Source organism: Mytilus trossulus, chromosome 3 (assembly GCF_036588685.1).
Source record: "Mytilus trossulus isolate FHL-02 chromosome 3, PNRI_Mtr1.1.1.hap1, whole genome shotgun sequence".
NCBI classification, from domain to species: domain Eukaryota; kingdom Metazoa; phylum Mollusca; class Bivalvia; order Mytilida; family Mytilidae; genus Mytilus; species Mytilus trossulus.
Window position 1 is genome coordinate 73,001,549 of NC_086375.1, and position 14,214 is coordinate 73,015,762.

A 14,214-nucleotide genomic window follows, 5' to 3' on the forward strand; every position below is an offset into this window, starting at 1 on the left:
CCATAAAATATTGATTCGATGAACCTAATTCATATGATATAATATTGCTCATAAGATAAATACAGCTTGTATTGGTTGAAAATGTGAGAACAGAAAATTGTATACCTAGGAACTGCTGTGAAGAAACATTTGAAAGAAGTGGTATTAAACAGAATGATAAACAAATTATGTGTTGTGAAATAAAAGATATGTTAGCAAAAATATCTGAATCTGAATCAAACATGAACAAATCCTTTTTTTATAAGTTATATATATATAGATATAGGAAGATGTGGTGTGAGTGCCAATGAGACAACTCTCCATCCAAATAACAATTTAAAAATTAAACCATTATAGGTTAAAGTACGGCCTTCAACACGGAGCCTTGGCTCACACCGAACAACAAGCTATAAAGGGCCCCACAATTACTAGTGTAAAACCATTCAAACGGGAAAACCAACGGTCTAATCTATATAAAAAAATATATATGTTTTGCCAGTGCGACGCGTTGACAGGGACAAACACATACACGGCGTTTGTTCGTCGATCCTGTGTTCTACGCGCTCTCAAGTGTAAAATTCTTGGTAATTTTGTTTTCAAATGTTTATCAGCAATATCTTGATTAATGCCAATCATATAAAAGAATGATTCCCATTGGAAATATTAATTACAAGATAAAATTGTATAGAAATAATCCAAGTCTACAGTTCTTGTAAGCTTTTTATAAAATTTATATCAAGTGTTTGTTTCAGCAGTGTGTCTGACAAGTATGAAAATCATGACCGATTATTTATGTTTAAACAATTATGCCCCTCGATATAATTTATTATATGAATAATTGTATTTTAAGCGGTCGAAAGCGTACACTTCTCGAAGGATTGTTATGAATTTCGTATTGAAGATTTATACCAGTAACGGATGAGACAATTTCGAAAATCAGTGGTGATCAACAAGTTATCCACTAGCTCTATTGAAAATAAATGTCACTTTATACTCAAAGGACCAAATAAGTAGTAAATCACAGAGTGGATATCAAAAAGCATCATTTGAGAAATGCATCTGCATACCATTGCTATCTGTTACAAATATCAAAGATTTATTTAATTTAGGGATATTTTTAATTTCAGCAAAAAACGTGAAATCCGAAGACCAATAACAAGGAAAATACAGAGATAATCATGTAATTGTAATAATATCTTTATTAGTTAACTACGGTGTTTACCTGGTTTTTCTTTTTTCTTTGATATCCTATTACAAGATTCTAACAGGTCTAACATTTAATTTGAACTGTTCAATTCTGAGTAACTCAGTTTCCTTTTATAAGCTGCAATGTCAAATGATCTGGTGCTGTTTGAAATTGTCGTTTTTTCCTTTTTTGATGATTTGTTAACTCTTTTTAGTCACTTTAAAGTGTAACAATATAAATTTAGTCGCAAAACAAAAAAACGTAATCGAAAAGGTTCTCGTGATCGTATAAGTTGTAGTTGCGTTGTGTTTTGAATACAGAAAAAGACGTCTATACATATAGAGAGCGGTAACGCGTATAGGTACATGTATGAACCCCGCGTAATGTGATTGTATCTATTATCCTCGACATACTCCGGGCCGCTAATTTGTGCAATTAAAGTCTCAATGAACAATTTATCCAAATTAAGAAAATTATCTATAAATGAAAAGAAATGAAATATTTGAAACTTTAAAGTCTATGAATCACATATAAAACTATCTCTGAATCAAATTGCGATTGAAAATTGTTCTCAATTAGTTACAGTCTCTGATTGCGGTTTTGTAAACGAACACTCCTTCTAAGTATTTGCGATTCATCATTGTCATTTGAATTTATCTCTAGTGGGTAGAATTTTGTTTTTAACGGGATGATGAGGTATGAAGTGTATGCGCTGTGGCTCGTCCTCCTTCTCTTTTGCCTTTTCGATGAAAATTATGTATCCATGATATCTTTTGAATAAGTTTGATTCCTGGTTTAAGCGGTTAACTACTCTATGGGTCCTTGCTCTTGCAATCATCTCGTTTGTCGGTAATTCAGGACATTCTTCAATCCATGGAAGTTGAGCAACGTACTTTCCATCCTCATATGCTATCGATGTTGATGAAAATTCCTTGATGTTCTGTTTCTCTGTGTTTAGTTTGTCGTTTTCTTGTATACGAAGGGACTCCAATTTCCGAAATCTCTCATTATCATAGTCCTCTTTTGTGTGACTAGATAATATGTGCATCATATGTGAATTACGTTGTCCTCTTGTACGTGTGAGTGGTCCAGATAACAAATATCCTATTTTGGAGTTCATCGCTGTCGGTCCGTCGCCTCGAACGATATCATCCTTGATTACATCCCAGTAGTGGTCTGCTCCAATGAGTAAAGAAATATCAAAGCTATTATCCTCTGATAACGGGTGGACTAGTTTTAGTCCTTTAAAATAATGTAGTTGCTGCGAAATGTACCTGCGGTTATTCTGAATAGGTGCCGCTATGGCGGGTACAATCAATACCTGTAAAGATATTTTCTCTCCTGAGTCTGCTTCTAAATACACTGTGGCTTTATTCATGTGACGAACGTTCTTGTCAGAATTTCCGAAGGCGGATATGTTGAGAGTTTCCTTTCCGTCTGGCTTGACGTTCAACTTGTCGGCTATTTCCTGCGTCATAAATGATCGTTGCGCTCCTTCGTCGAAAAGGATGTGAGCGTCGGCGCAATGATTTTGTGACCATATGGGAGCTATTGCTGTTTTCAAAAAGACGGTCGAGTTTTCCTGTTTAGCAGATGTATGCATGATTGGCGTGCTGTTTTCTTTATTACTTGTAACATTCTGAATCTGTGATTTTTGAACTGAAGTTTCATTGCATAAACTAGTGTGGTGCTTACGTTGACATTTACGGCATGTGTTTTTCGACCTACATTCTGATATTCTATGGTTACCTAAACAATTGAAACATAGGTTTCTCTTCTTAACAATCTCCATTCTTGATTTGCTGTCGGTGAACTTTTCACAGTCTGCAGGGAAATGTTGATCATTGCAATAAGTGCATATTTTACTTTGAGAATAGTTGATAGATTTTGATTTATTTACGTAATTCCCATTTTTCTTACTAATTCCGGCATGGAAACTTGCGGTAGATATATCATAAGATTCAATCCCATCATCGCTGGCTTCTTGAATAGATATTTCCCGTTGTATTGCCTTTCTTAGATTTCCAAGGGTCCAGTCGTCGTTTCCGTTTTCTCTTGTTATATTACTTTTTACGGTAACAGGGAGCTTACCAAGCATAACTGGGATTAACAGGGAACCATATGTATCTTTGCACTAATCCTCGGATGTAAACCTCTGACTTGTTCGAAAAATTACGAATACTTTCTAATGTGTATGAGGGTGCTGGCAAATCTAAAAGAGCTTTCATATAAGCGTTCACAATTTTGTGTGTTTTCCCAAAGCGATTTACTAATAACTCAACGGCTTTGTGGTAGTTTGCGCTGGACAAGTTTAAACCATTTATGACATTCATAGCGTCTGCATCAAGAAGTGACTGTAGGTACGTGAATTTCTGGACATCAGTGAGTGTATGATTGCTGTGAATTGTGTTTTCAAACGACTCCCAAAAGTATTGCCACTCTAGGATATCCCCAGAAAAAGTAGGTAGGGTTAGCTTCGGCAAGCGGTGATTTTGACTAGACAGTGAACTATTAGAAGTTTGCGATGAATATCTTGGGAAGAATTCTGTGTTCATTACAGGACGGGTCTCGGAATTGACTTCATGCATGTTCATGACGGGGCGTGTGTTTGGGATGCTTTCATGAGATAATTCTGTACATGTACGTGTAACTGTTTGTGCTAATTTCTTATAACGGCGTAAATTTGTTTCAAGATCTAAATTATACTCATCTGCATCTGTGATTTCAACTTCTATATCTTCATCCGATGTATTTTCCAAAATCTGTTCATCCAGTTTAAGAATTACACTTTGTTTTTTCGCTATAGCGTCAATAATTGGAACTGCAATGGCTATATCCATCTCCGAATCTGTGTTCAGCTCATCTAGTTTCTTGAAGAATTTCGTGACAGCGGCTCTATTTCCAGCTCGAATAGACTTGATTCTCGACGAATCCATCTTCTCTCCTGGCCTCGGTACCAATCTCGTGATCGTATAAGTTGTAGTTGCGTTGTGTTTTGAATAGAGAAAAATACGCCTATACAAATGGATGATTTAATGCTGGAATACAATGCCGTTAATACATAGCAACCATGACGTTACATATAGAGAGCGGTAACGCGTATAGGTACATGTATGAATCCCGCGTAATGTGATTGTCTCTATTATCCTCGACAAGGTATTGCTATTGCACGAGAGAAAGTAAAATAACAAAACTTCTAGGAATATTTAAAACGGAAAGTACCTAATCAAAAGGCGAAATCGAACGCTCAAATACATCAAATGAGTTGATAACAACTATCATATTCCTTACTTCTTTTTAGAAAATAGTGGATTAAACGTGGTATTATAGCTACATAAACCTCTCACTTGCATGATAGTTTCATTAAAGTTGCATTATATTGACAACAATGTTTGAACAAAACAAACAGACATAATCGGTATAAATGGTAAAAAAATAGGGGTACAGCAGACACCCACGAGAGATTAACGTAATTTCATTTGGAGTACTCAGTTGAAAGTTGTTTCTTATTAAACTTAGATCTGCGTCGAATAACCATCTGACGCTAAACAACAATCATTTTTAACTTAATTTCGATTTTTTAAATTGTGATTTAAAATTCAATGGCGGACACATTTGGATACAAGCATAAATACGTCAATTCAGAAACAAAAGGATTGAAAATGATTGTCAATTTGGAAAATAATGATGAACTATCCTTAGACCATTTCCGAAGAAGAATGACTTTAACAATAGTCCGTATCGCTATTTAGAAATCTGCAACGCGTGACCCGATAATCTGCGCCTTTGTTCTGTTGACGTCATACAACAATTATTTTTCCAGTGTGACGTCAGATGTTTCTCTCATGACGTAATAATTTGACATCCCTCTCAACAGGGGGACGCAAATGACACCGAATCACGACTAAAGGCAGACTAGAAATAAAAAACCAAAAAAAAAACCAAATAGGCATACTGAGCAAAAATCTGTCTAGTTTTATAAATATTACGGCCAGTTGTATTGACCTACGGCTTGACGATCAGAAACATAACCAGATCATTTGACATTGCAGCTTTTAAAAGAAAATTAAGTCACTCAGATCAGAATAGTTCAGTAGCAAAGTAAAACACGGTTAACATCTTATGAAAGAAAACAAAACACACAAAAATAACCCGATAAACACTTACTGATTCTTTACACACATTACCATATTTTTTAAAATACATCTTTTAGCAAAATGTTTTTTTACGTAATATCCGTCACGAGACATAGATTGCAAGATCTAAAAAATGAGGCTACTGCAGTATTCTTACCCTACATGCAAAACGTTAAATTCGTAAAGCAAATACGTAAAACAGAATTCAAAACTATTGAATACTGATGTCGGAAAGACTATTGTCTTTTGGAATTTATTTGGCAGATCTAGTATTATATATTTTTTTAAATCATAACCTTCGATTCATTGCTGAACAAAAAAAGTGAATGTCTTTCATTTGTCTTTGTTCTATTAATAATATTACTTTTACTGTTTGGATTGTTTTCTGTGATATCAATTTGACGTGGCTCGGTACTCATACATCCCGTCAATGTGTTTATATTATTTTCCATTTATGCTGGTCTGTTTTGTATATGCGACTTTTTGTGTTTCTTTGGTTCTTATAACGTGACTCTATACTTTAAAAGAACCCGTCATTATTTTATTGTTCTATTATATGTCACAATGTTATAGCTCTATTATTAATTAGAAAATACTTTGAACGACAAACGACAAAATTATTTTAATCGCGTAGTGGTATTAACCATTTGTAGATTCTAAAGAACTTCTGGACAATTTTAAATCTCGGTCTATTTCTGAAATTAATTCTAACATACTTTTGATTTTTTAACCCTGTATGCCAACTTCCCCCATGCGAAATTATAAAATTGTTTTGGATAAACATTAAACGACAACATTTCTTCCTTTGTGACGTATAAATTTCTGACGTCAGACGCGCGAAGCAATACATTGTTTTTAATTTGATAGATGCTTTTGTGCTTGTTTGTAAAATTGTTTTAAGATTGTAACACAGTGATGATTGACTGCTGTACCCATATTTTGACTATTTTATTTATTATGTCTGTTTTGTTCACGCATCGTTGTAAATATAACGGAATTGGATGAGACTGTCGTACAAGTGAGAGGTTTAGCGCTATGAAACCAGGTTCAATCTACCTTTTTTACATTTGATTTTGCCTGTACTAAGTCAGAGATATGACAGTTGTTGTCCATTCGTGTGATGTGTTTTGTCATTTGATTTTGCCATGTGATAAGGGACTTTCCGATTGAATTTTTCCTCAGAGTTCAGTATTTTTGTGATTTTACATACAGTTGTTATGTTATTTGTTATCTCACTTTGATATGCCATCATCTCAATATTGCTTTGAGAAAGAAATAGATAATAACTGCATTGCAGGAAAAAACATTGATGATTTCAGAATACAAAATGACTTATTTCTGGATGTAAAAATAAAGAGTGCAATTTTTTTGTCAAACAGATGCTATATCTAATAGTAATTTAACTAAATCTTCTAACTCTACCAGAAACAACAAAAATCTGAATTGTAAATCACCAAATCTCGCCTACTGATTGATTTGCAATCTTTGTTGATTGGTATATGTCAGTGAAACGAAGGACAGGCTTACTAAACGTTGTTCGGTCATAGACCAGACATCAAAACAATGCAAATGACATTATTTACCAGGGTTTCATTCAGTTTGTTCATTCAATCCTTTAGTTACGAGTTCGCATCATCGAACAAAATATGTTACACAATTAACAATCCCAATTTTGCAAAGCCTTTCCATAGTATAAATGAAGAATTCTGGATTGCGAAAAAAAGAAAACTTCGCCATGATATGGTTGAAACGGCAAAATTCATTGACTAGGTACACTATCAAGGCCTTCCTGTAGCTTGGTTGATGCGGTAAATATCTGTAACACTACGCTTCGATGTAGGCCTAGTCATGCACATCACCCACTCTCCATGATGTTTCTTTTAATACTCTTTTGACATTTGAACAAAAGCTGTGTATTCATCACATTTGAACGAAGTTTTATTCACTACCCTTTTGAAAACTTCATTCAATATACAAATTGGGATTCGAAACCACTGTTACAAACCCAATTTCCAACCAAAGCAAACTATTTTTTATGATCGTTCTTTTTTTTAATTTTAAATGTTCTTATGGTATCGTTTCGTTCTCTTTTCAGCTATCTTCTAGGATATTGGCAGTTACATGCTTGGTTTGCATTAGAAAAGATTTATAAGGAGAATCTATATTCCTTCTAAAACTTTCTTTGCTAACAAAGGGTTCGGTTCGATCAAAAACCAGTTCGAAAATACCTCAAATCTAATAGTGAGTTAACTTTTCGAATGCAAACTTGTGTTGCAAAGCTAAATCTCTTTCCTCTTGCAACATTATTGTTTCATTTCACTTTTCTAACATTTTCACAAGAATTCTACTTTCCTGAAAGACAAATCAAAATAATTGACTCTGCTTTGTTTTATAATAGAAAACGACCAACACAGATACAAGTATCCTGTCTTAGATAGGGGATGATTCGTACCTTGCAAACACACTCTGATTAAAAAATATATTTTCTCTGAAATTCGCATTATTAAGATGCTTGATTGAGAACATACTAGTATAATGTTTGAACATGTAAAGCAATTGATATTCTATTCTTTCATGCTTTAGTTCGGTTTCATACCAGAGCTTCTTATGAAGAACAAAAAGAAGCTAGCATTAGCTTTAAGCTTCTCGTTCTACCTTACATATGATGTCATCTCACTTTCTAATAAAACACAACTATACCATTGAAATAAAGGAAACAACATATACAATTAAGTCTGCATTATAATTTGACTTACATCTATAAATTGACAATGATGTTCGGTTGAGACCAAAACTTCACTTCGGTTTTATAATGTATATCTTTTATATAGACATTTTATAGAATTTACTGTTTGCAAAAGTATGAATTGTTTTTAACAATAAGGATGTTCTTATCCCAGACAGAAAACCCTAGCCGTATTAGGCACAACTTTTTGGAACTTTTAGTCCTCAATGCTCTTCAACTTTGTACTTGTTTTGGCTTTCGAACTCTTTTCATCTGAGCGTCACTGGTTATTCTTGTGTGGACAAAACGCACGTCTGGCGTATCCAATTTCGAACCTGGTACCTTTTGTTGGCTATCATTCGTGTGTTTCTCTGTGCAATATGTTCTCCTATTTATTTGTATTGTAGTCCTGTCATGTAATGTTGTCATTTTAATGTTATATTTAACATTGCGATAAAAGCGGAAAGTTTGGCATGCAACAAAACCAGGTTCAACCCCCCATTTTTGTTTTATTAAAATGACCTGTACCAAGTCAGGCAACTGGACATTTTTATATCATAGTTTTTTGTGTTACATTTTAATGTTGTGTTTCTGTTGTGTCGTAGTTCTCCTATTATATAATTGATGAGTTGCCCTCAGTTTTAGTTTGAAACCCGGATTTGTTTATTTATCAAACGATTTATGAAATTCGAACAGCGGTATACTACTGTTGTCTTTATTTACGACAAAAGAGATTATATCAACGGTGTTTCTGTTGTTGCTTTGTTTCCCTCTTTGGCTTGGAGTGTTCCCCTTGGTTTTGGAGTGCAACGAGAATTAGTTTCATCTCAATCGTTTTATGATTTTTGAACAGCTCTATACTACTGTTGCCTTAAAATACCGGTAGTAACCTTTGATTTTAAAGACAAAAACAGATAATTATTGAAAATTTCCCTTTTTATTACTATTTAGTATCTAAGTTCTAAAATTCTTTTCGATTTCGACCTTAGAAATAAAACAAGTAGAAAAGGGATAAGTCTTCGAGAAGGCAGAACAATCTTGCATTTCTTTTTCATATAAACAACTGTGAATGCATTAGAGCAATCGCGTACAAACTTTTCTGGTCGTGCCCTAAATGTTTTGCCAACTATAGCTAATGTAATCTATTCTCGGGAAGAAAATATTAAATGTTTCGATTAATTCAAAGTTTTGTTAACATTTTAATTGTGAATATGACAATATCAATAATAATTCACGTCATCACATAAATGATGGGCTAGGGATAATTAGGGAGATACCATCAGTTGCATTAACCCAGTGATTTGAAAGAAAGATTTATGATAGATACCAGGTTTATAGATTTGTACGCCAGACGTCCACAAAAAAAGTTATTAACTTAGGCTCGAACAAAAAAAGCTTTAATGGAAAAAAGAAACATTTCAGTTGAATACATTTCAAGGCTAAACGTTTCCGAAATGTTTCGCCTTATACAACTAATGTTATCTATTCCTTTGCCTAGAAGAGTAATCTTTATTTTAGGACATTAACATTAAACAAATTTGTCAACCAGAATTTAAAAGACAAAATGTATCATTAAAATCATACCCATACCAGCGGAATGAATATTATGCTGATATTATCATCTTGATATAATTTGATAATCAATTTCATCACGGAAAGTAAAACATATCAAATGTTTGAAAGTTTCAAGTATCCAGAACTACTGATGAAAGCTAATTCAATAAAGTACTTCGGATTCATGAAATTTATAACGTGTTTTTTTTTTTTTACAGAACCTTAAACCGATAATCGGTCATGGTAAGCTATACGTGTCATTCCTAGTTTCTTCTCTTTGATTCGAACAGTTTGTCTATTGGTACAGTTGTAGTCTTATATTTGATACATTGTTACTAAAGAAGACTCTATATGTTAGAAATGCTGATGATGGAAAAACCAAAGTATCCAAATACTGAGATAAATCACGTCATTCGTCAATAAGATTTAAAACAACTTTAATATCTTAATTTCTGTTACAACTTGAACAACATTATCGTTGGGAGACAAATGTGCAAATTTACAACTTTGTTTACTTAATTTCTTAATTAACTTGGTTATATTGACATAAATTCATTCTATCATTGATTTGGTTTTCAGCTCACTACTGACCTAATAAAAAGAGGGAATAAATTGTAAGTCGGTGTGTAGATTAATGTAATTTTATATTTGCAGTTTCCAAAACGTATAATATATTGGTTCATCAAACGATATGCCGGCATTTATTAATATGCTCATTTTCCTACTTCTGATTCTAGATTTTACTCCAAGTGGATACATTTTGAAGAAAGAGGTGTGTTCCTTGATAACTTAATCATGTTTTGGGTTAGGTTGAAATAAGGATGGCAAATCACACTGTTCCCCTTTGGCACAATATTGACAATGTCGTAACAGCTAACCAACGCATCAACAACTGCGTTGCTTTTATAAATCACTTCAATTTCAAGAATTCAGTTTAGCATCTTTTAATTTTGAAATCACAAAAGTATTATACAACTATCAAATAGTCTTGAGATGTGTAACCGGCTTTGGATAAATAGAAACTAAAATGCATTTAATTTCTGCCTTATCAATTTTGATTTATCTTCATAAAAATGGACTATACGAGTCCAAGTTGATGCAATTTTCAACAGCTTGACGGTATCCTTGTTTGATTTCCTAAATTCGTAGTTGGTGCTAAAACGTAAACTATTGAACAATCGGTTCAAAATGGTTCAGGTTTAGGCACACTATTATGATTTGGTTTACCCTTTTTTTTTTCTTTTTTTTTTTTTAAAGATTTAGACTGTGAATTCCCGTTTACATTTTAATCAACTGTCCGGGAAGCAAGAGGCTGAAGTAGTACATGTATACTAATACTTCTATTCTTTTATATGACAATGAATGATAAAGAACATATATCTAGAATGTAATACTAGTTATAAATAAAATAACAATATAACATAACAAAGTGCACCTCTAAACCAGAATAACATAACATTATAACATAATCGAGTGCATCTATAAACCAAGGATTACCTGAATCAATAGAAATTAAAGCGATATAATAGGCAGAACACATATCATCGTGACTGTTATCTCCTGCAAGGCTTGTAATTATGATATAAAATTACTTAATGTGTTTATGTTTTCTTTGTCTAGTGTATTATTAGATAAATAACAGGGTACATATTTCAGATGAGTAATCATGTATGATTTCCAAATATTTGTAAATGACATTTTTATCCCATCATATTTTATTTTGTTTCTTAATTTCTGCAAGGACCGTTTTGTCAAAATAAAAAGAGATTTACATGTAAAGTTTGGTTCGATTGACCACTGGTATCTTCCAAAAGCACAGAATGTTGTAATTTTTTAACATCTGATTGAACATTCCATAATGTGAAAATATCTTTGATTTTGCTAATGATTAACTTTGTTGTATTGAAATCGAAAAATAAATGTTGCAAATTTTTAGTATTATTAACAGTTTGGCAAATATAACATTTTCCGTTTGACAATTACATTTTTTAAAGTCAGCTTTCCGTATAAATGATATTGTGAATACATTTCCATTGAAATATTTTTATTTATTGGTGATATCACCTTTTTTCAGATTATCCAATACTATTTTCCAATTAATTTCGTGCCCAAAAATATGTAGTCGTTGGTATTGACATTTTGGATATATATTCTTATTAATCATGTCTCGAATATATTTGAGTTTTAATTTTTTGGTTTGATTTTTCCCCCGTTGTTTTACATTAGAAAGTTTAATTTCTATGGTTTTTTTTCATTAATTTCATTATCAATTTATAAAGAAGTCGATTGGTATTGAACTTTTAACTATTGAAAATTCCGATAAACAGGTTCTTTTTTTCATAAGTTTTTCAATTATAGAACAACAACTGTAACAATCGTTGGTTTCTTGGTTTACCTTCAGGTGGTACCTAACACTACAGGGAGATAACTCTGTAAAGTCAGCTAAACGTTTTAATTACGTTGTGTTGTAAAAGGAATATTACGCTTCTCAATGATCAAAATTGGTGTTTGTCGAATTGCTTTATAACCAGTGTAATTGTTCTGACAAAACGGTTGGTTCAATTTTTTTTTATATTTTAGTTTTTTTGTTAAAGGGTCAAAGTAAATACTTTGACAAAATTTTATGAAAATTAAACGAGCAAAATTTATTTTAGTGAAAGTGTTGTGTACCACCTTAATGGAATAGTTGTGTCACACATGATTACACAGTCCACTAAAGCTGATGATGGTTGCCATTATTGGAATAGTAACTTATAGTCCATCCAAAGTACCGGGATGTATCCCTAGTTTTTAAAGTGGTTTGCTTACTTTTGCATTAATGTTAGTACACTGTATATTGTTATTTGTATTGTTTTGTTTTTCAATGTCTGTAGTGTTTCCGTCGGTTTTGACCATGTTCCCAAAAATGTTTCATGTTTCAAATGCACATTCGGTTATATAAAAGAGTTTATTTGTTGGACTATTTTCCCTAGCAATTATTTCGCAACCAGTTTAATTTTGAATCTTTGCTCAATTATCGATATCACATCTGCCTGTGGGTATATTAATTGTCGAATACCATCTTGTAATATTGCTACACATTTGATCTGTTTATGAAAGCTTGAAGATGTACCAACACTTCATGTTGTGTAGATGTTGTTATTTTTCCCCCATCTAAAATGAACAGGAAGGATATTTCACATTAAAAACACATTTAGAAAATACTTGTTTATCGTGAACCCCTCTTTTAAACACCGTTTGTGGAAAAGGAACACCCGAAGTTGATGGAGATAGAGCACAGTGAAAATGATGACACTATCTCAATTTGTCATACTAAGTATATGTTCTAGATGATTAATAACAAACGATCAGTTAGCTAGACGATCACAGGTGCTAACGTTGTATATTACATAGATAAAAGAAAATGTGATATTAGTGTCAATGAGACAAGTTTGCATGACGTCCATTATCACTGAACAAGTAACATATGTGTTTATGAGCCATCTGAAGGACTCAATCGGGTGCAGGGGTTTCTCGCTGCATTGGAGACCCATTAGTGGCATTCGGCTGTTGTCTGCTTTATGGTATGTTTGTTGTCTCTTCGACATATTCCCCATTTCCATTCTCAATTAGTCCTAGTCAAAATATGTAAAACATGTACAGTATCTTCAGTCACCATTCTTGTCATAAAATATTACTGAACAGGACATGAATTGTATCAGTGAGACTCTTATACACACACATGACATTAAAAATCCAATTCTAGTAACTCAGTTATTTGCAGTTGCATAACTACAGCTTCTGTGAGTAAGATGTATTGCAATTATATCCCTTTTTACATTCATTTCTCAATCTTTGCTTTCATGACAATGGTTGTAATTTATTGTTTAAAACTGTATCAAAAACGAAAGTAAAATGCTAGAACGATAAACTATCTTCCATAAATTTCAAACCTGACTCTAAATTACTACCTTAGGTCATTTATTTGATTTATTTTCTACTGAATTTTCACTACTAACCTTAATAGAAAGGAAAAAAAATATAACTGGGGTAAATCAATAATTATCTTATCTGAGCTTTCAATTTTTTACATTTGAAAACCAATGTGAATTGTTATATAACACGAAGTCTTGCGTTGGATGTTAAATGTATTGTCTGCTTTTTTATATCTTAATAGTAAAGATAAATTGAACGCACTTTGAACGAGTCGTTTTAAACAGAGACCACTTATCTTTATATTGACTAAGTACTATGCAAACTTTTAATTCATAGGTTTTCACCACAGCTGAACCCTGTAAACTCTAAAGAGAAAAAACACACAGATTTACTAACAAGAGGGACGACAGATACCAGAGGGAAAGTCAAACTCATAGATTGAAAACAAACTGACAACGTCATGGCTAAAAATAAAATACAAACAAACAAACAATAGTACAGAAGACCAAACATAGAAAACTAAAGACTAAGCAACACGAAATTCACCAAAAACTGGGGGTGCTCGAAGGTGCTCCGAAAGGGTAAGCAAATCCTGCTTTACATGTGGCAACCGTCATGTTGCTCATGTTATTACAAATTTGATAAATAGTCTAATTCGGTAGGTCTCATTTGAGACATCGGAAGTGTATTTTAGTTACGACATAAGGAACATATCCGAT

General features: G+C 32.9%; 1 protein-coding gene across 1 annotated transcript; it reads right to left on the reverse strand.

Moving 5' to 3' along the window:
* Positions 1-1,808: 1,808 nt before the first annotated feature.
* On the reverse strand, positions 1,809-2,957 carry LOC134711019 (uncharacterized). The gene has a single exon (XM_063571446.1). The coding sequence runs from the start codon at positions 2,955-2,957 to the stop codon at positions 1,809-1,811; it is 1,149 nt and encodes a 382-aa protein (XP_063427516.1).
* Between the last annotated feature and the right edge of the window lie 11,257 nt (positions 2,958-14,214).